The sequence below is a fragment of the Anguilla rostrata genome, chromosome 6, assembly GCF_018555375.3.
Source record: "Anguilla rostrata isolate EN2019 chromosome 6, ASM1855537v3, whole genome shotgun sequence".
NCBI classification, from domain to species: Eukaryota; Metazoa; Chordata; class Actinopteri; order Anguilliformes; family Anguillidae; genus Anguilla; species Anguilla rostrata.
Window position 1 is genome coordinate 486,648 of NC_057938.1, and position 22,500 is coordinate 509,147.

At 48.7% G+C, this 22,500-nt stretch overlaps 1 protein-coding gene across 5 annotated transcripts in view; it reads right to left on the minus strand.

The window, feature by feature from the left end:
* Positions 1–20,079, minus strand: part of LOC135258109 (neuronal growth regulator 1-like) — a 27,264-nt gene extending 7,185 nt beyond the window's left edge. For 3 of the 5 annotated variants that reach the window (XR_010330869.1, XR_010330868.1, XR_010330867.1), the window contains exons 1-4: positions 19,584–19,746; positions 8,929–9,167; positions 2,188–2,313; positions 1,621–1,752 (exon numbers count right to left, since the gene is read on the minus strand). Coding sequence is in view for 2 of the 5 variants with exons in the window: in XM_064341362.1 (XP_064197432.1) it covers positions 1,621–1,752; positions 2,188–2,313; positions 8,929–9,112 (442 nt within the window). In the remaining 3 variants the exon portion in view is untranslated. Of the gene's footprint in view, positions 1–1,620; positions 1,753–2,187; positions 2,314–8,928; positions 9,168–17,961; positions 18,040–19,583; positions 19,748–19,796 lie in introns of those variants that run through there. The other 2 variants (XM_064341362.1, XM_064341363.1) reach the window with 2 other exon arrangements.
* Positions 20,080–22,500: the final 2,421 nt, after the last annotated feature.

The following is a 22,500-nucleotide window of genomic DNA, read 5'->3' on the forward strand; positions in this document are numbered from 1 at the left end:
GACTCAGTGTGAGCTGGAAGCGGTCAGTGCGGGTGACTGACTCAGGAGAGCTGGAAGCGTGTCAGTGCGGGTGACTGACTCAGTGTGAGCTGAAAGCGTGTCAGTGCGGGTGACTGACTCAGTGAGAGCTGAAAGCGTGTCAGTGCGGGTGACTGACTCAGTGAGAGCTGAAAGCGTGTCAGTGCGGGTGACTGACTCAGTGTGAGCTGAAAGCGTGTCAGTGCGGGTGACTGACTCAGTGTGAGCTGAAAGCGTGTCAGTGCGGGTGACTGACTCAGTGTGAGCTGGAAGCCTGTCAGTGCGGGTGACTGACTCAGTGTGAGCTGGAAGCCTGTCAGTGCGGGTGACTGACTCAGTGTGAGCTGAAAGCGTGTCAGTGCGGGTGACTGACTCAGTGAGAGCTGAAAGCGTGTCAGTGCGGGTGACTGACTCAGTGTGAGCTGGAAGCGTGTCAGTGCGGGTGACTGACTCAGTGTGAGCTGAAAGCGTGTCAGTGTGGGTGACTGACTCAGTGTGAGCTGAAAGCGTGTCAGTGCGGGTGACTGACTCAGTGTGAGCTGGAAGCGTGTCAGTGCGGGTGACTGACTCAGTGTGAGCTGAAAGCGTGTCAGTGCGGGTGACTGACTCAGTGTGAGCTGGAAGCGTGTCAGTGCGGGTGACTGACTCAGTGTGAGCTGAAAGCGTGTCAGTGCGGGTGACTGACTCAGTGAGAGCTGAAAGCGTGTCAGTGCGGGTGACTGACTCAGTGAGAGCTGGAAGCGTGTCAGTGCGGGTGACTGACTCAGTGTGAGCTGAAAGCGTGTCAGTGCGGGTGACTGACTCGGTGTGAGCTGGAAGCCTGTCAGTGCGGGTGACTGACTCAGTGTGAGCTGGAAGCTGTCAGTGCGGGTGACTGACTCAGTGTGAGCTGGAAGCTGTCAGTGCGGGTGACTGACTCAGTGTGAGCTGAAGCTGTCAGTGCGGGTGACTGACTCAGTGTGAGCTGAAAGCGTGTCAGTGCGGGTGACTGACTCAGTGAGAGCTGAAAGCGTGTCAGTGCGGGTGACTGACTCATGTGAGAGCTGAAGCGTGTCAGTGCGGGTGACTGACTCAGTGTGAGCTGAAAGCGTGTCAGTGCGTGACTGATCGTGGAGCTGAGCTGTCAGGTGACGACTCAGTGTGAGCTGGAAGCCTGTCAGTGCGGGTGACTGACTCAGTGTGAGCTGAAAGCCTGTCAGTGCGGGTGACTGACTCAGTGTGAGCTGGAAGCTGTCAGTGCGGGTGACTGACTCAGTGTGAGCTGGAAGCGTGTCAGTGCGGGTGACTGACTCAGTGTGAGCTGAAAGCGTGTCAGTGCGGGGACTGACTCAGTAGTGACTGATGACTCAGTGTGAGCTGGAAGCCTGTCAGTGCGGGTGACTGACTCAGTGTGAGCTGGAAGCCTGTCAGTGCGGGTGACTGACTCAGTGTGAGCTGGAAGCCTGTCAGTGCGGGTGACTGACTCAGTGTGAGCTGGAAGCGTGTCAGTGCGGGTGACTGACTCAGTGTGAGTGACTGACTCAGTGTGAGCTGGAAGCGTGTCAGTGCGGGTGACTGACTCAGTGTGAGCTGAAAGCGTGTCAGTGCGGGTGACTGACTCACAGTTGACTGTGACTCTCAGGGACTTGGTGTTGGGGGCAGAGGCGTCGTTCTGGGCGATGCACTCGTACTCTCCAGCCTGGTCTTTGGTGATGCCGCTGATGTTCAGCTCCTCTCCAGACTGGTACTTCATGGCTGAAAGAAGAACCATCAAACAGCAAACCCACAGCAAACCCACACCAGGCCTGTGTCAAATAACAATGTGCACGTTGGTGTGTGTAAGTGTGTGCAGTGTGTGTACAGGTGTGCATACAGGTGTGTGAGTACAGGTGTCAGCACAGGTGTGTGAGTGTGTGTACAGGTGTGTATGTAAGTGTGACTGTGTACAGGTGTGTGTGTAAGTGTGACTGTGTACAGGTGTGTGAGTGTGTGTAAGTGTGACTGTGTACAGGTGTGTGAGTGTGTGTAAGTGTGACTGTTTACAGGTGTGTGAGTACAGGTGTGTGTAAGTGTGACTGTGTGTACAGGTGTGTGAGTACAGGTGTGTGTAAGTGTGACTGTGTGTACAGGTGTGTGTGTAAGTGTGACTGTGTGTACAGGTGTGTGTGTACAGGGGTGTTCACAGCTCACCTAAAGGGGTGATGTGTCTCCAGGAGATGGTGGGCTCTGGCCGGCCGCTGGCCATGCAGAACAGGGACACGTTTCCTCCCTCATTCACCGTCACATCCGACGACACGTCGTATATCCTGGGCGGGACTGCGGGGCAGAGAGAGAGAGAGCACAGTGGGATTAAAGGGCTGCGGGGCAGAGAGAGCACAGAGACGTGGGATTAAAGGGATGATGAGCAGGACTGCGGGGCAGAGAGCACAGACATGCGTGGGATTAAAGGGATGATGAGCAGAGAGAGAGAGCACAGTGGGATTAAAGGGATGATGAGCAGAGAGGCAGAGAGCACAGACACGTGGGATTAAAGGGATGATGAGCAGGACTGAGGGGCAGAGAGCACAGACACGTGGGATTAAAGGGATGATGAGCAGGACTGAGGGGCAGAGAGAGCACAGACACCGTGGGATTAAAGGGATGATGGGCAGGTGAGGGGCAGAGAGCACAGACACGAGGGATTAAAGGGATGATGAGCAGGCCTGAGGAGGCAGAGAGAGCACAGACATGGGGGATTAAAGGGATGATGAGCAGGCCTGAGGAGGCAGAGAGAGCACAGACATGGGGGATTAAAGGGATGATGAGCAGGACTGAGGAGGCAGAGAGAGCACAGACATGGGGGATTAAAGGGATGATGAGCAGGACTGAGGAGGCAGAGAGAGCACAGACATGTGGGATTAAAGGGATGATGAGCAGGCCTGAGGAGGCAGAGAGAGCACAGACATGGGGGATTAAAGGGATGACAGCCTCTATGCAGCACGCACTTAACACGTAATAAACAGACTGCTTAAAAAAGTGAATGTAGCAGTAGTGCAAGCCATGTGCAGAAGTCACGCAGTGCAGGAATTAAACCATTATATCTGACAAGCCATTGGGCAAGATCAGAGCCCACAGTCTGATCGACAGGCAAACCAGCCACTCAGATACCGTCTCACAGGAATCTGACAGGAATGAGTACTGACACCTACAGCCTATCAGCTCCACAGACAGGTATACTGACACCTACAGCCTATCAGCTCCACAGACAGGTATACTGACACCTACAGCCTATAAGCTCCACAGACAGGTAAACTGACACCTAAAGCCTGTCAGTTCCACAGACAGGTAAATATACAGCTCCACAGGCAGGTAGATTGATAGTTATAGCCCTATGGGCAGCTAGATACATGCCTACAGTCTCCCGTTTCTCAACACATTGTGATAAAAAGGTGAATGGCAGTCCTGTACCTCAGTTATTAGGGCATCGCAAATGAGATCTGAAACAGGACATGACACTTCTGAGCAGTGTGGAGTGGGCAGTGGGCAGTGGGCAGTGAGGAATGGGCAGAGGGCAGTGAGCTCTGTGGATTGGGCAGTGAGGAATGGGCAGAGGGCAGTGAGCTCTGTGGAGTGGGCAGTGGGCAGTGAGCTGCGTAGAGTGGTCAGTGAGGAATGGGCAGAGGGCAGTGAGCTCTGTGGAGTGGGCAGTGTAGAGTGGGCAGTGTGGGGGGGGGGGGGGGAGTGTGGAGCGGGCAGTGGACAGTGTGTAGTGGGCAGTGTGCAGTGGGTAGTGTGGAGTGGGTGGTGTGGAGCGGGCAGTGGACAGTGTGTGGAGTGGGTAGTGTGGAGTGGGCAGTGGGCAGTGTGGAGTGGGTGGTGTGGAGCAGGCAGTGGACAGTGTGGAGTGGGTAGTGTGGAGTGGGTGGAGTGGAGCGGGCAGTGGACAGTGTGGAGTGGGTAGTGTGTAGTGGGCAGTGTGGAGTGGGCAGTGAAGGGGCTGTACGTTCAGGGAACATAACGCCCACGCTCCTGTAGCACGGTTCTTATGATACGCAGCTACGCATCATGCAATGATGCTCCTAAACATAGATATATAAACAAAATAAAAAAACAAAAAAATAAAAGATAATACCAACAACAGCAATACATGAAGAGAGAAGTGTCACAGTCCATCAGCGTGCTACTGGATGGCGAGGGCAAAGCGGTCTGTGGTTAGATTTAAGGAGGCCCCCTATGGGGTTTACCTTCTGTTCCACACAGCTGAAGGGGCGCATGACCCTGCAGAAGGGATGTGCTGTTACCAGGGTTACCATGGTTAGCACAGGTCTCACGGGGGTGTAGGAGAAGTCAAGCTTAATCTCTGAATAAATATGGTAGACTCCTGAGCCACTCTCACAGGCTGATCTCATTGTGAGGTCACAATAACCACTGTTTCCCTTCCAATCAAGTTCAGGGATAAAGACTCTGGACTCCCGAGCCACACTCACAAGCTGAATGGCTGTGATGACCCCTGATACCAGTTCATTCAGAACTTCAGGAGTTCAGAACAGGGCTACGGTCAGGTGTCAGAACTCACTACGCATGCATGTGCCCGTGGTTTACTCCTCTTTTAAATTTATATCATGGAAAAATAATTCACCAGACTCTTCAGATACATGGTATTTAATGTTGTTGTTTACCCAATACCCATCCCTTAATTGCCCTTTAAACCTGCTGAGAGGGGCACTGCTAGCAGTTCATGGCTGGCACTGCATATGTGCCAATCACGTGTGGCAGCCAGAAAAATCTCAGACAGAAATTCTGAGCACCAATGAAATTTGTGACATTCTGTTCCCCAATCATGAGTGATTCTGCAATCATGGCCAATTGAAAAATCAATGATGGATTTCTTTGGGAGGTCATAAGACGGACATAAAGGCTTCCAAAAAGCAGGACAGGAGGGGTCTGCAGTTCTGGTCTTAATGTCTATTTATTAGATCCATTTCTCCCCCTGCCACCCCTTACATTCAATGTTTCCATTCACTGCTAAATCTGTCACAACTTTCGGAACGTGAAGGAGCAGCTTGCTCTGGGGTTTTGGGAGATTTTAGTGCCAGTGTGATTCATCCCTCTGTGACAGAGAAAGGGGGGGGGGGGGGGGGACGGAGGGGGTGGCGTTCTCTCCATATGTTCTCGACAGGAAGTCTCATCTTCAACATGTCAGAAAACAAAGGCTTCCCAGAAGAAAAAGAGAAGCCACATTCTGCAGCGTGGCACAGACACAGCCTCCAGGACGAGATGATCAGCAGGGACTCCCCACCACACCGACAGCCCGCTGCAGAAAGACTGCACCACCACACTGACAGCCCGCTGCAGAAAGACGGCACCGCCACACTGACAGCCCGCTGCAGAAAGACTGCACCGCCACACTGACAGCCCGCTGCAGAAAGACTGCACCGCCACACTGACAGCCCGCTGCAGAAAGACTGCACCACCACACTGACAGCCCGCTGCAGAAAGACGGCACCACCACACTGACAGCCCGCTGCAGAAAGACGGCACCGCCACACCGACAGCCCGCTGCAGAAAGACGGCACCGCCACACCGACGGCCCGCTGCAGAAAGACGGCACCGCCACACCGACAGCCCGCTGCAGAAAGACTGCACCGCCACACTGACAGCCCGCTGCAGAAAGACTGCACCACCACACTGACAGCCCGCTGCAGAAAGACGGCACCACCACACTGACAGCCCGCTGCAGAACGGACCACCACCACGACAGCCCCTGCAGAAAGGAGCGGCAGATCTCCACCGACAGCCCGCTGCAGAAAGACGGCACCTCACACCGACAGCCCGCTGCAGAAAGACTGCACCACCACACCGACAGCCCCGCAGAACAGACTGCACCACCACACGACAGCCCGCTGCAGAAAGACTGCACCACCACACCCGACAGCCCGCTGCAGAAAGACGGCACCGCCACACCGACGCCCGCTGCAGAAAGACGGCACCGCCACACGACGCCCGCTGCAGAAAGACTGCACCGCCACACGACGCCCGCTGCAGAAAGACTGCACCCACACACGACGCCCGCTGCAGAAAGACTGCACCGCCCACCGACGCCCGCTGCAGAAAGACTGCACCCCACACTGACGCCCGCTGCAGAAAGACTGCACCGCCACACCGACGCCCGCTGCAGAAAGACTGCACCACCACACGACAGCCCGCTGCAGAAAGACTGCACCGCCCACTGACGCCCGCTGCAGAAAGACTGCACCGCCACACCGACGGCCCGCTGCAGAAAGACTGCACCGCCACACCGACGGCCCGCTGCAGAAAGACTGCACCGCCACACCGACGGCCCGCTGCAGAAAGACTGCACCGCCACACCGACGGCCCGCTGCAGAAAGACGGCACCGCCACACCGACGGCCCGGCTGTGGATAGACCAATGCTAATGCTAACAGCTCACACTGCATACTGATGCTAATGTCAATGCTAACTGCTCCCACTGCACACTAATGCTAATGCTAACAGCTCACACAGCATACTGATGCTAATGCTAACTGCTCACACTGCACACAGATGCTAATGCTAACAGCATACACTGCACACTGATACTAATGCTACCAGCTCACTCTGCACACTGATGCTAATGCTAACAGCGAACACTGATGTTAATACAAAAAGCTCCCACTGCACACTGATGCTAATGCTAACAGTGTACGCTGCACACTGATACTAATGCTAACAGCTCACACTGCACACTGATGCTAATGCTAACAGTGTATGCTGCACACTGATACTAATGCTAACAGCTCACACTGCACACTGATGCTAATGCTACCAGTTCACTCTGCACTTAGTACTATGCAGAATTCCTCAGTGGCACATTAACACACTGATGGCTTTAATTGCCTGAAGGATTCACGCCACCTATGCCGCACCTCAATCACGCTCAGTACCTCACTGCCGCACACCATCATCCAGCGACCTCACTGCCACGCACAATCCATCACAGCTCACAGCGACCTTACTGCCCGCACACCGTCCAATCACAGCTCAGTGACCTCACTGCCCGCACACCATCCAATCACAGCGACCTCACTGCCCGCACACCATCCAATCACAGCTCACAGTGACCTCACTGCCCGCACACCGTCCAATCACAGCGACCTCACTGCCCGCACACCGTCCAATCACAGCTCACAGTGACCTCACTGCCCAGCCTATACTCTACCTCCTTACTCTCCCTCAATCTGTCTTTCACCCCCCACTCTCTCACTCTTCCCCTCTTTCTCTGTCTCTCTCTCATTTTCTCTTTTATCGCCACCCCTCCCCCGCACTCGTTTGGCAGATCATACAGCACAGACTCAAGCTCTGCTGCTTATAATAATCATTTACATCATTTCCTGTAAATCGTTCATGAACAGCAGTGAACATTTTCAATGAAATTTAAATTAAGCTCAATTGGCAGGACAGATAAAATAGTATTTATAAAGTTCCCCAATCAAATGAATGAATAAATGACAGGCAAACCTAATATTTACGTGATATTTCCTAAAGGTTGATTCTCAGCTAAAATGTTATTTAGCTGATCTACAGTGAATGAACTTAGAATACAGGCGTAATAGGCGTAATAGAGGTGTAATAAACGTGCCATTAAAGTGTAATAAGGAATCAGCCCCACGTTTACAGGAGAAATAAGGACCCCTTAAGGACTGAGATGGAGTAAGATTTGTGTAAAAGCTGTGTGTGTGTGATAATGGGTAGTAGTAGGAGACAGACAGTAATCCAGGGAAATCCTCAGTACTTTGTTCAAATCCATGAGGGAAAAGAGAATGGATGGTCTCCATAGTGATAGATAGGGTGCATGGTCTCCATGGTGATAAATAGGGCACACAGTCTCCATGGTGATAAATTGGGTGCATGGTCTCCATAGTGATAAGCTGTCTGGTCTCCATGGGAATGTCTCTAGCTCCAGGTGCTGTCCTTCCACATCATGTTACTCTCTCTAACAGGCATTTATCCAAGAACTGCAACCTTTACCCTCTCACCTTGGGTTTACACACCCCTACTGCCCCACTCTGCTCCTACTACCCACACACTGCCCCTACTCACACCCCTACTGCCCCAATCACTCACACCCCTACTGCCCCACTCTGCTCCTACTGCCCCCACACTGCCCCTCACACCCCTACTGCCCCACACTGCCCCTACTCACACCCCTACTGCCCCACACTGCACCACTGCCCCCACACTGCCCCTACTCACACCCCTACTGCCCCACACTGCCCCTACTCACACCCCTACTGCCCCACTCTGCTCCTACTACCCCCACACTGCCCCTACTCACCACCCCTACTGCCCCACACTGCCCCTACTCACACCCCTACTGCCCCACACTGCCCCTACTCACACCCCTACTGCCCCACTCCTACTCCCCTACTGCCCCACACTGCCCCTACTCACACCCCTACTGCCCCCCCACTGCCCTACTCACACCCCTACCTGCCCCTACTCACACCCCTACTGCCCCACACTGCCCCTACTCACACCCCTACTGCCCCACACAGCCCCTCTCACACCCTACTGCCCCACACTGCCCTACTCACACCCCTACTGCCCACACTGCCCCAACTCACACCCCTACTGCCCCACACACCCCTACTCACACCCCTACTGCCCCACACGCCCCTACTCACACCCCTACTGCCCCACATTGCCCCTACTCACACCCCTACTGCCCCACACAGCCCCTACTCACACCCCTACTGCCCCACAGGAGTAATGCAGGTGTGTACCTTTCACACTGAAACAAGTGTGAAAGGTACACACTTGTTCCAGTGTACCTTACATTTATTTAGCAGATGCTTTTATCCAAAGCGACATACAAAAGTGCATTTCATGGTCATTGGACAACTACAAAACACAGGTTCAGTAAAGTACAATAAGGTGTAGAGCAGGTGTGTACCTTTGACGCTCAGGAAGATGTGGTTGGACTGCGGGTTGAGGTTGTTCTGCACGATGCAGGTGTACCGGCCCTCGTCGCTGACGTCCACCTTCTGAATCTGCAGGCTGTACTCGTGCTTATTCCCGCCTCCCGTCACCACGGAAACGCGGGGATCCGCAGACCATTTGTCATCTCCTGTGAACATGATGCTGGAGCGGTTGAGCCACGCCCCCTTTGACAGCCCGTCCAATAGGTAACACCTGGAACGCGAAACAGGAAGGCGATTTCAGAACCACCAGAACCCTTCTCTGTTAGAACACTATAGCAGAACCACCAGAACCCTTCCCCATTAGAACACTATAGCAGAACCACCAGAACCCTTCCCCATTAGAACACTATAGCAGAACCACCAGAACCCTTCTGTTAGAACACTGTAGCAGAACCACCAGAACCCTTCTCTGTTAGAACACTGCTAGGACTAAAGCAGATGTTGGCCTCCCACCCCCCTTTTCCCAAGAAGAACTCGATACAAAAACAGCCAGCTAAAGAGCTGTTCCCTTAATTATCACCAAGATTACGGAGATAAAAGAAATGTCTTCAGTTATGATTACCAGCATTTCCCCTGCCAGCAATCGCCATGACAACGAGGTCCAGGCACAGCACATCTTTCACCGAATATGAAAGGTCCAAATTACTGTGATCTTTTAATATATTCAAAAATAAAATGGAATAGGCACACTTTAAAGGATCCAGGCTAATTAAACAGTCATTTCCTGCATTAAAATGGCTTCTCTGTGAACTCGGCTCCTGGCTCTATTGTATTAAATGCACAGTTCGGCCCACGATGGCAAATATTACAGCGTTGCAAAATGAAATGAAAATGTGCTTTCAGGAGCAGAGCTCTCCGCTGGTCCTGGACTGACTGGGCGTGTCTGAGGACACAGGAAGCGCATCTGGCTTGACTGGGCGCGTCTGAGGACACAGGAAGCGCATCTGGCCTGACTGGGCGTGTCTGAGGACACAGGAAGTGCATCTGGCCTGACTGGGCGTGTCTGAGGACACAGGAAGTGCATGGCTGAGCAGGGCTTCACCTGCAGAAAGGACACACCTGCACTGTGTGCGTTTCTGAGCCTCTGTGTAAAGTGGCCTTTTCTCCAGTGGCCATTTCCCAGGCTTTCTTCTTTTCAAGCCCCCTAGGAAGTAGAACTACAGTGGCCCAAAGGGGAAAAAAGCATATTCAAAAATTCAAAAGGTAAATAAATTAAATACAGGAAATCGTACTTTTCTAGTCAAGATATTATGCTTCTTTTGCCTTTTGGTAATTATTGTCAATTTCCTTGTTTAATCAATAGCATTTTTTTTATTTTTAAAGTACTTTATATGAAAAAAATTAATATTTATGTGATTAATGTTGTAATATTTTTCCCCCAAGTTTGCAGTTTTGTGCTTCAGTGGAAATCCCAACACAGACTGAATTCGCTGCATGGGACAAGGGGCGCACAATGTTTACAGTACCACCCTCGTCCTCCAGAGGGCATCAGTGAGACCAAGCAAAACAAAACCCCACACCCCCGCTACAGCTTTCAGGTCAGGGCACACAAGCACCACCTGAGCAGAACTACATCACTACCTCATAACACAAGTCCCAGGCTGTGCAGAGCGGCGGCTTCTGTTCAGAATCTGCCTGATCCTGCTCTACAGCCCAGTCTTATTTTCGGTAGAAATGAGGGCACAGCCATGTTTATACCAGTAGACACATGCTACGCTCTCTGGAAACATTAAGACTGCCCACCACTAATGCTGCCCACCATCACCTAAAAAGCTACAAAATCACAACGCAGAAGCTCTAATCAATCATGGAAGATGATGGCACAAGTGGGTAAAATAATAATAATAATAATGATAATAATAATGTAGCAGCAGTCCTTGTTGGTTAGCAGCAGGTACAGAAGCTCCCGAGTCCTCTCTGCAGGACGTGGGCAGACTGAGCAAGGTGGCATCGCAGGGCCAGGCCAGGTCCTGTGGCGTTGTCTAAAAGTAGACGTTCATCTGTTCGCACTCTCCCTCGTCTTCTCCCTGCCAGGGTTGCCTCATGTCGCTATGCATTCCAAACGGAGAACAACACAGTTTAAGAGGCAGGCTAACAACCTAACAAGCTAGCAACATTCACAGCTTCTGCCTGCATCTCAGTTATTCAATGCCACTCCACTCCTGTCCAGCTGAGTGGCCACAATAAAATGAATGGCAGAAGGAATTAATGAATCATTGCATCTTCCAGATGCTCAAAGTGCTTTGCTGATGAGGAGGGACTCATCTCACCCACCAACAAAGTGTAGCACCCACCTGGGTGATGCACGGCAGCCATTTTGCGCCAGAATGCTCACCACACATCAGCTGAGGTGGAGAACAATTTTTAGCCAATGAAACTGGGGGATGATTAGGTGGCAGGCTGAGAGAGCCAGGTTAGTAATTTAGCCAGGACACCGGGGAACCCCCTCCTCAGTGATGAGTGCAATGGCGTCTTTAATGACCACAGTGAGTCAGGAACTTGGTCTAACGTCTCATCCGAAAGACACCATCTCCTACAGCACAGTGTCCCCTTTATTGCACTGGAGCACTGTGGTTGATTTGACCAGAGGGAAGATCGCCCCCTGCTGGGACACAAACACCCCTTCCAGCAGAAACTTAGCATCCCCAGGAGATCTCTCAGCCAAATACTAACCAAACCCAGTGTTAACTAATCAGAACAGTGGTTTTGCCACAAATCGCTCTTAGTGGTTCCGATAAATGTCAAGGGTCACACAAGCTGAATAGGAATAGGATAGGAGTGATGAGGTACAGAAAGTGATGTTGAGTGAAGAACAGAATGAAGATATTGTGGAACTGATAGTAGAAACTTGGGGACAGGAATTGAATTGTGGGTAACAGGAAGAGGATACTGAACAACAGGAAGTAGGCAGGGGAGAACAGGAAGTGGATTGTCAACACACTGTGGGCTTTTGTAGTCCATGTAACCATGTTGATAACTGCTGTAGCCAAGTACACGTTGCCATGGTGAAAATCACTCTGGGGCCTTACAGCCTCCATGACCATAACAAGCAGCGCTTTAATGCCAAAATCCAGGGAAGAGTCTGTCCCCTAAACTAACCCCATGACCATAACAAGCAGCTCTTTAATCCAGGGAATGGTCTGTCCCCTAAACTAACTCCATGATAAGCAAAACACTAACGATTCATCGCCAACGTTTCTACTCATACTACTCATCGCCTACTTCTACTCAAGTTCACTTTAGATCTTTTTTCCCCGACCCAATATTTCCACCCATTTACACCATACAGATGATGCGTGTTCAGCTTTTCTACAATAATGGCACTTTAATGGAAAACATCATCCCCACTGATTATGCCCAGAACCTACATATATTTTTAATACTCTCAAAAAATAAAACACTCCTTTACTTGAATGAAAACACTGCGATGGCATAAGTCACGAAACTATTTTAATCAAATATCCAATTTTAGGGGCAACCTGTCATTTCCCCAGCAGCATTACAGGAACCACCTCACCTTTTACACATTTACAACATGGAGAAATCAACAGCGTTTGTGTGAGAAGAATCCTAATCACAGCCCATATTTCGGTATGCTGAGCAGGTTATTACTAACATATTTACATATGGCTTATGGCATCCCTGACTGCAAGATACAGCTAGATTCAGCTGTAGAATTTACTTCTGTTTATATGGGTAAGTTTGAGTGAGTAAGAGAGTGAGAAAGTGAGAGAGAGTGAGTGAGAGAGAGAGTGTGTGTGTGAGTGCGTGCGTGAGTGAGTGAGTGTGTGAGAGAATGAGTGAGTGAGTAAGCAAGTGAGAGAGTGAGGGCATGAGTTAGTGAGTGAGTGAGTGTATGAGTGTGCGAGGGTAGCCAGTTTTTCCCAGGGGAGTCCATGCATTGCGTTCATGATAGTTGGCACTACTCAACCAGGACCACTGACAGACTGGCACTGATCCAGGACCACTGACAGATTAGCACTGACCCAGGACCACTGACCTAGGACTACTGACAAAGTGGTACTACCCAAGGAACAGAGACACAGGACCACTGACCCAGGACCACCGACAGACTCTCATGTGCAGTTTTATTTGTGTAGCTTTATGCCATAAGCTGTGAAATTATGCTGCCAATAAGATAAATGGACTTGATGGATTTGCACAGGGGAGAACATTAGCAGATGCTGAAGCCAAACAAAGGTGATTAGCATTTGCTGCCGACATAATGAAACCACGTTCTTTCCCTTTTCTCAAAAACCATAATGGAAGGGTACGGATGAATTAACCTCTCAGCACCCTGAAACGCGCTTTTCCAATACAATAAAATTACATTCACTGGCATTCATATTTACACTCAGACCACAGAGCTGAACATTGAGAAACAGTTATTATAATAATGTACTTTATATGTTGAAGGAATAACTTTGGTTTTTTTGTGAGGAAAAACTCATTTCAATGTTCCTTCATTCCCGGCAGTTGTAATTATAAACCCAGAAAAAGAGAACAATGCACAACAGCCTATTACTGCCCTACTGCAAAATCAGCACTAAACATGCTAATGCTCTATTACTGTACTACTGCAAAATCAGCGCTAAACATGCTAATGCTCTATTACTGTACTACTGCAAAATCAGCGCTAAACATGCTAATGCTCTATTACTGTACTACTGCAAAATCAGCACTAAACATGCTAATGCTCTATTACTACCCTACTGCAAAATCAGCGCTGAACATGCTAATGCTCTATTACTGTGTTACTGCAAAATCAGCACTAAACATGCTAATGCTCTATTACTACCCTACTGCAAAATCAGCGCTGAACATGCTAATTCTCCATTACCACCCTACAGCAAAATCAGCGCCAAACATGCTAATGCTCTATTACTGTACTACTGCAAAATCAGCGCCAAACATGCTAATGCTCTATTACTGTGTTACTGCAAAATCAGCACTAAACATGCTAATGCTCTATTACTACCCTACTGCAAAATCAGCACTAAACATGCTAATGCTCCATTACTGCCCTACTGCAAAATGAGCGCTAAAATGGAAATAATATATTAACATGAACAGCAGCACCTTTAAACCTGCAGACCATCCCTGTTCATAGTCAGGAGTATGTCTTGTGTACTGGTGGAAATTCTGTGGGAATGTTTCTGGAATGTTGCAGAATGCTGCACTGCAGAAAGGCTGTTTTAACGATGCAGGAATGCTGTGGGATCTTTCTGGACACTGTTACAACAATGTGGGAATTCTTTGGGAATGTTGCAGGAGCAGAGCAGGAATTTTACAGAAATGCTGTGGGATCTTTCTGGATACAGTTACAACAATGTGGGAATTCTTTGGGAATGTTGCAGGAGCAGAGTAGGAATTTTTCAGGAATGCTGTGGCATCTTTCTGGATACAGTTACAACAATGTGGGAATTCTTTGGGAATGTTGCTGTGGCAGTGCAGCGGGAAAAATTTGCAGGGAGAGAGTGCGCTGTGTAAATGGCTCATAAGTGCTGTGGGGAGAGTGCATTGTGGGTAGAGAGCACTGTGTAAATGGCTCAAACGCGCGGTTGGAACAGCGGGGGCTTGTGTGCGCTACCGCGTGTGGATGACTGGCGGACTGACACGCCAGGAGGAGCGCGGGCGGCCGTGATGTCATCCCTCCTGCAGCTGAGAGAGGGAGGCGAGCGTGCGAAGAGTAAACAATGCCCTTATTGGACGGTGGAGAGAGCCTCAGCATGCAGTCCCGTCACACGGAGAGAGAACAATAGCAGCACAGCCAGCACTGATCAGCTAACCTGAGTCAGAACTCACAGGCATGAGCCCACTGAGCTCTCAGCCAGAACACACACACACACACACACACTTACAATCACAGCACAGTTTACACATGAAGGACCAGTGTGTGTGTGTGAGAGAGTGTGTGCATGTGTGAGTGTGTGTGAGAGAGAGAGAGTGTGTACGTGTGTGAGAGTGTGGGTGTGAGTCAGAACTCACAGGCGTGAGCACACTGAGCTCTCAGCCAGAACACACACTTACAATCACTGTGTGTGTGTGTGTGTGTGTGTGTGTGTGAGAGAGTGAGTGAGTGTGTGTGGGTGAGAGAACTACTCACAGGCATGAACCCACGGAGCTCTCAGCCAGAACACACACACACACACACACACACACACTTACAATCACAGCACAGTTTACACATGAAGGACCAGTGTGTGTGTGTGAGAGAGTGTGTGCATGTGTGAGTGTGTGTGAGAGTGAGAGAGAGAGTGTGTACGTGTGAGTGTGTGTGAGTCAGAACTCACAGGCGTGAGCACACTGAGCTCTCAGCCAGAACACACTTACAATCACTGTGTGTGTGTGTGTATGTGTGTGCTTGTGTGTGTGTGTGTGTGTGTGTGTGAGTGCGTGTGTATGTGCGTGCGAGTGTGTGTAGACGTGTGCTTGTGTGAGAGTGAGTATGAGTGTGTGTGAGAGAGTGAGTGTGTGTGTGTGGGTGTGAGAACTACTCACAGGCATGAACCCACGGAGCTCTCAGCCAGAACACACACACACACACACACACACTTACAATCACAGCACATTTTACACATGAAGGACCAGTGTGTGTGTGTGTGAGAGAGTGTGTGCATGTGTGAGTGTGTGTGAGAGTGAGAGAGAGTGTGTACGTGTGTGAGTGTGTGTGAGTCAGAACTCACAGGCGTGAGCACACTGAGCTCTCAGCCAGAACACACTTACAATCACTGTGTGTGTGTGTATGTGTGTGCTTGTGTGTGTGTGTGTGTGTGTGTATGTGCGTGCGAGTGTGTGTAGACGTGTGCTTGTGTGAGAGTGTGTGTGTGTGTGTGTGAAAAAAAGTGTGTGTGTAGTTTAGCATGGGGTGAATCTGATCCTCAACCAGTTGTTAAGGCAGATAGAAATTCATACAATGTTCAGGTACTGTTTTTCCACTTTTAATGTTGAAGTCTAATCTCGAAATTGGGTCATAAAGTTAAAGTTGGTTTTTAAAAGATACTTCGATTCACTTGCCAGTATTTTTTTTAATTTAAAATTCCCAATCAAAATCAGGTAATTTCTGCTTTATTTGTTTAATTTCCCAAACCTTTTCATGCACAGGGTGTCTTTTTCCCCAGTAAGAACACTGCAAGTGCTTCAGCACATAACACAGTAACGCCATTTCCCAAAATGGCCACAAGATTGACCCAGCATCCTGAATGAACCTCCTGTGGTGGATCATGCGTTTTATCTGCCTCAGGTAAATAACATTAGAAAAACAAAGGTAGCACTCCCAGCAAACTCATCACAGTGCCCAGGCTACAAGCCAATCAGGGACAGGGCAAGGCCACCATTTTATCTGGGCTTTACTACATTCATTATAGCTGCTAAGGCCATTCTCTACAAGAGGGCTGCCCCAGCCTTGTTTTCTTGTTGATACCTGTACCATCCTGTAGGTTTTCATTCCAGCCATAACAAAGCACACCCCTTTCAACAGCTAGAGGTTGAGCTACTGATTATAAGAATCAGGTGTGCCAAATTAAGGTTGAAATGAAAACCAAACAGGACGGTAGATCTCCAGGAACAGGGTTCTGCAGCCCTACTTTATAAAATTACAATAAACCCCATTTTTTTATTGTTCTCTGACCTAAATGATGTCGGACTAGGCGCGCTAATGTAGCGTCCTGCCACGCGGCATCCAAAGCCGGACCCAGGTGCGCACGGAGCCCTATTCCCGCCAGGCTGGTGAGGGCAGGCGAGCATTACGGCTAACTAGCGCGTTCCGCTCGGCAGCGGGAAAAATGGCTTTGTGCGAACCCGACGGGGTTTAGACGCTAAATGTGTTTCCCCCCCAAACTGCATAAATCGACCCTTCTACTTCACTCTACCACCGCGTTTTACTAAATTGGGTTATTGCATATTCAAATTACCAGGCTCTGACGTCGTTTGTTGTTGTTGATCCCTCCCATTGCCACTCAGTGCAGCCTATTTTAGTTTTCCTGCAGTTACCCCTACATGCTTACCAATAAACACTGCAATCTCATTAAGACCACAATTCATTTAGTAAAATTGCACCGCTGTATTGGATTTTAGTGGGAGTGCCCCACACCTATCAGCAGCTGTGGGCTACGCCGAACATCGCTAAATGAAGCTTCCATTAGCCAGCTGGGAAACAGTGTGGGAACCAAGAGCACATTAAAATGCATGAATACAATTTAAATATAAATCTGACCGCAGACACAAATAATGCGAGCAGAATAACGATCATCCGTTGGACTGCCTGCTGAAGGGGGCGAATGCGTTCGCTGGACGTCTGACAGAAAGCACATCACCCCAGTGCGTTCCCACCGCAGCTTGATTTACCGACATCGCTTCACACCACTGCTGCCAAACCTCAGCGGTGTGTGGAGCAATACAGTAATATTAATTCGGAACGAAATGTATTTAAGTAACATATATAGTCAGCTGCTTTCACCAGGTAAACAAAGCTATATGGCAACTTTGGGGCGGCTTTTAGGGTCTAGCACTGAAACGGCATACATTACTGTAACCACAATCTATTGTGAAATACTGTAACGGCCAATCATATCTGACCAAAGTTTGTGTAAATAAGAAATGGGTTTATACGGATGTAATAGGCTACGAATTATTTGATTTGGATCAAACAAACGATTACAGAAAAAACGGACCAGTTCATTACACGCGCCGAAAACGCAGAGGCTGAAGAGACACTCAGCGCGCGCAAGAGGAACGAGGCGTTTCGCAGAGCCAGTAAACTGTAACGAACGGACCGATACCAGCAGCGCTCGGGACCAGTGACAACCCGAATGAAAGAGGAAACTATTTAAATGCCAGAAGCGAAAATGCTATCAAATGGTTACTGGTAGCCAACTACTCATTCCACCCACTACCGTACAACCGTCTCTTTCCAAGCTAGCTGGCCATTTTTATTCGCCTCTCTCGTACCGTCTCTGCTGGCCTTAGTTCGTTGTGGACTAGTTGTTTGAATTTGTCCAACTTACCTCAGAAGAGCTGTGTCGCCTTGTCTACTGGTCACAGTATCTACAAGCGCACTCTCTCCGGATCGTCCAGCGGGTAAACTGGACGGCAGGAAACAGGTAAGAGTGAAAATTATACCAGCGAGAGACTGAAGAGAAAAAGACACTTCAGGCCGCCCTGCAACCATTATCCCCAGTTCCGTTAGAATAGCGCGCTATTCGTCCCTTTAAAAGAAAAAAAAAAATCTCAGCGCTCTTTCTCCCGGGTCGGCCCACCCTGAAAGCCGGGTCAGAGAGGGAGTTTCCCAGGTTTGTTCCTGTCAAAGCACCGCTACGTGAGAAAGTGCTTCACACACCATCTAGTGAGGGGATGGGAAATACGAAAGCCCGAGCAACAGACAACCCCCAGGCTTCGATCTCGTTGCCATGCTGCCGTTTCCCAGGCAACCCCGTACCAGCGGCTGATGGAGCGGCTGAAGCTGCTAGGGATAGCGGTAAAGGAAAACAACCCGAGACCCATTAAAGATATCGATTGAGCACGGACCCTCAGCCTATGCCTTGCGCCACATCCATTACGGTCGCGATCCTTCCAAATCTAAGCTAGCTATACACACACCGGTCTGGGCAAAATCAATCATTCAAATAAGCATTTAGTGGAAATTGAAATCAATGATTAAATAATTGACTGTTTATCTACCAATGAAGTGTGCAATTGCACTTTTGATTACAGCCAGTGAAAACCCATGCATTACGTATTATTTTTAAGATTGTGTGATTATGGTCTAGCGCAGTGGTGTCAAACTCGTGCCATGGAGGGCCGTGTGTATGCAGGTTTTCATTCCAACCAATTAATGCTGCCTTAATTGAGTACAATTACTCAGCCATATGCGTTTAACTGCATTGAAGCACAGAATATAAGACAATTTTTATTTAGACAATGCGGGTCACCATAGACGTCGGGTCACCATTGTGCACAAACCTGCATCCCTAATTCAGCAAATAATTTAACTAATTATATAATCAAGATCTGAGGCTGGAATGAAAACCTGCATACACACGGCCCTCCATGGCACGAGTTGCCCCTGTTACGTCAGTTGTGCGTCTTCCCCAAGCACCTGATAACATCTGGCTGCCTAGACTTGGTAAAAGGCCACTTTCAACACTGCATATTTATCCCAACCGCAGTTCGAAGCATGCTTCACTGCGTTAGCCACATCTAGAACAGTTTTGAGCGTTCTGACTCAATTGTAACCAACAACAATTTATTCATAACTACCTACATGGTAATCAGCAGAAATCCATTTTGGAAAACTTGTGGAACCTTGGACTAATGTGTACATGGTTCAGAGCCTTATTCTTTAGAGAAACAGCATCCAGAGACTGCGCCCTCAGTTCAGACGAATTGTGCCATGATCAATCAACATTTGGCCTAACTGACTCTATGAATGCAGCTTTTCCTTACAAAACAATTGCAACAGTTACACAAAATAGTGTTTGCAAAGATAAAGCCATACACTGAATACTGGCCTGGATTTAAGTTTGCTGGTTTAAGGCTGTTGCTTATATTATAAACAGTGTGATAGATTTATGCTAAGCCCACTCGTGACCATGATGAACGCTGGTCTGTCTGCTCAGGAGCGACTTACCCTTCTGGTCTTTTTAGATCACCGACATCCCTGTCCTCCAAATGAAGAATGAATCCATAATCTCTGGATTTCCCTCTAAATCAGAGCAGTACTGTGAACACAAATGCTGAGGTCTGAGTTGGTGCTGGAGAGCAGAGAGATCTGCTGCACGATGAATTCTAACTCCGATCTTAATCGATCAATTAAAGCTGCCAATCAGTAACCTCAACTCACCTGGTTCTTTATGGTGAAAGATAAAACAGGCAGGCATTGCAGCTCTCCAGGACCAGGGTTGCAGTCCAAGACCGCAGATTCTCAGCCTAAAGCAGGCGTGTCAGACTCCAGTCCTGGAGAGCCGCAGTGTCTGCAGGTTTAACTCCAGTCCTGGAGGGCCACAGGGTCTGCAGGTTTAACTCCAGTCCTGGAGGGCCACAGGGTCTGCGGGTTTAACTCCAGTCCTGGAGGGCCACAGGGTCTGCAGGTTTAACTCCAGTCCTGGAGGGCCGCAGCGCCTGCAGGTTTAACTCCAGTCCTGGAGGGCCACAGTGTCTGCTGGTATTTGTTGTTTCCTTTCAATCAGCAGCCAATTAAGGCATTCAGAACAGTGCGTGTGGACTCTTTGGCCAATCACTGACTTAATTACTCTAACCCTAATCCAATCACTCTTGTCCCTTACAAAAAAGATTTCAATCTCAATGGGTTCTTTCCTGGTTAAATTAAGGTCAGAAATAGCTATGCATGGCATGAAGAATAAAAATCCTATCTCCACATTGTGTTGTGCTACATCGCAAACAATTACTTAAAAAAGGTAACAAGATTTTTAAATGGATCAAATTAGGAGAATCAGTAGGCTCCTAATAAGGTTGTTCAACACGTTTCTTGTTCATTCAAAGATTTCCCCTTAAATTTATTAACAGTGCTAGTTTGTCTCGTACCATTTGCTTTGTCTTTGAATGATTCATTATCTACCAAATGGTTTTAGTGGCCGGGCGTCGACACGTTCAGCAATTACGAGCCTGTTGATTCACCTCAGTCTTTAATTTGAGTCAGTTACATCATTTTGTTACCTCTTTTTTGGTAATTGTTTGCAGAGGGCTGCTGGTTTCCAGCATGTCAGCACTAGTGATTAATTTGTCACTGATTGGCTGAAGAGTTCTCACACCTTGTTCTCAAGGCCTTAATTGGCTGTCTATAGGAAAGAAAGCGCAGATCCCTGCAGACACTGTGGTTCCTCCTGCCCTCCCTGAGACAGTGCAGGCCTTGGGCTCATTGCATACGCCTCCCTGAGACAGCGCGGGCCTTGGGCTCATTGCATACGCCTCCCTGAGACAGCGCCGGCCTTGGGCTCATTGCATACGCCTCCCTGAGACAGTGCGGGCCTTGGGCTCATTGCATACGCCTCCCTGAGACAGCGCCGGCCTTGGGCTCATTGCATACGCCTCCCTGAGACAGCGCGGGCCTTGGGCTCATTGCATACGCCTCCCGGTTTTCCAGGATTTTCTATTTTGCAAAAAGCCAATTAAAGGAAATGACGAATAACAGCCTGGCCATCTGTGAAAGATGCAGTGAAAATAACTCTCCCCTCCGCGAATCCCGGACTGAGCCAGTTCAGAGAGGGGGAAAAAATCTGCCATTTTAGTTTCAGAAAAAGCAATTAGGATGAGAAGAGAAACAGGAAATTACATCATTCTACATTAAAAAAGAATCCTCTGGTGCCAATCACATCATCTTCCTACGTCAATGTTTATACTGACAACGTACTGACTTAAATATTGCTGCCAAAGTATGTTAATTGTCCGTTTAAGAGCCTGAAAGTAAGAGTATTTAAAAAGTCCCTAACAGCTTTGTTGGCATTGGCACAAGTCAGCATTATAAAGCCACTCTGTCACTGTGCACACTCATTACATTACAGTGCATTACTGCCATTTAGAAGGTGCTCTTATCAAGAGAAACTCACACAGCTTTTTGCAGTTATACTACACTGCTGGCTTCTGTGTGCATTTCTAATATCATAGACAGTGTGTGACATCACAAGGGCTCCAGTTTACCTGGAGCTCACCAGCAGGTTGAGCTGAAATGCAGTGCTTTGTTTTACGTATAAATGTGGTTTGAAACTTTTTGGCTGGCCTTTTGGCATCTTGCATCTTAACTTACTGTAACACGCTTTTCTGTAATTCGCCCGGATTCTGCCTTCCAACATATTTCTCAAACTGAAGAGAAAATAAATACAGGCTCTTCGTCAGTTGAGAGAGCAGCTGATGGTGAATTCTGTTTATAACCATGAAAAAAGCCTTAATCATATTCCCATAGCAAAGTTTCCATAGAAACAAAGCGGGGAGAAAAATACAATTACGTAAGCATTCACAATATTTAAAAAACTTCTGCAGTGCTCCTTTTGACCCAAACCAGCACTTGTTTCCTCTCAGTGAGATCATTACTGAACTGGATCATAACCTGTGAGATCATTAGTGAACTGGATCAGCACCTGTGAGATCATTAGTGAACTGGATCAGAACCTGTGAGATCATTACTTAACTGGATCAGAACCTGTGAGATCATTACTGAACTGGATCAGCACCTGTGAGATCATTACTGAACTGGATCAGCACCTGTGAGATCATTACTGAACTGGATCAGAACCTGTGAGATCATTACTGAACTGGATCAGAACCTGTGAGATCATTACTGAACTGGATCAGAACCTGTGAGATCATTAGTGAACTGGATCACACCTTGAGATCATTACTGAACTGGATCAGCACCTGTGAGATCATTACTGAACTGGATCAGAACCTGTGAGATCATTAGTGAACTGGATCAGAACCTGTGAGATCATTACTTAACTGGATCAGAACCTGTGAGATCATTACTGAACTGGATCAGAACCTGTGAGATCATTAGTGAACTGGATCAGCACCTGTGAGATCATTACTGAACT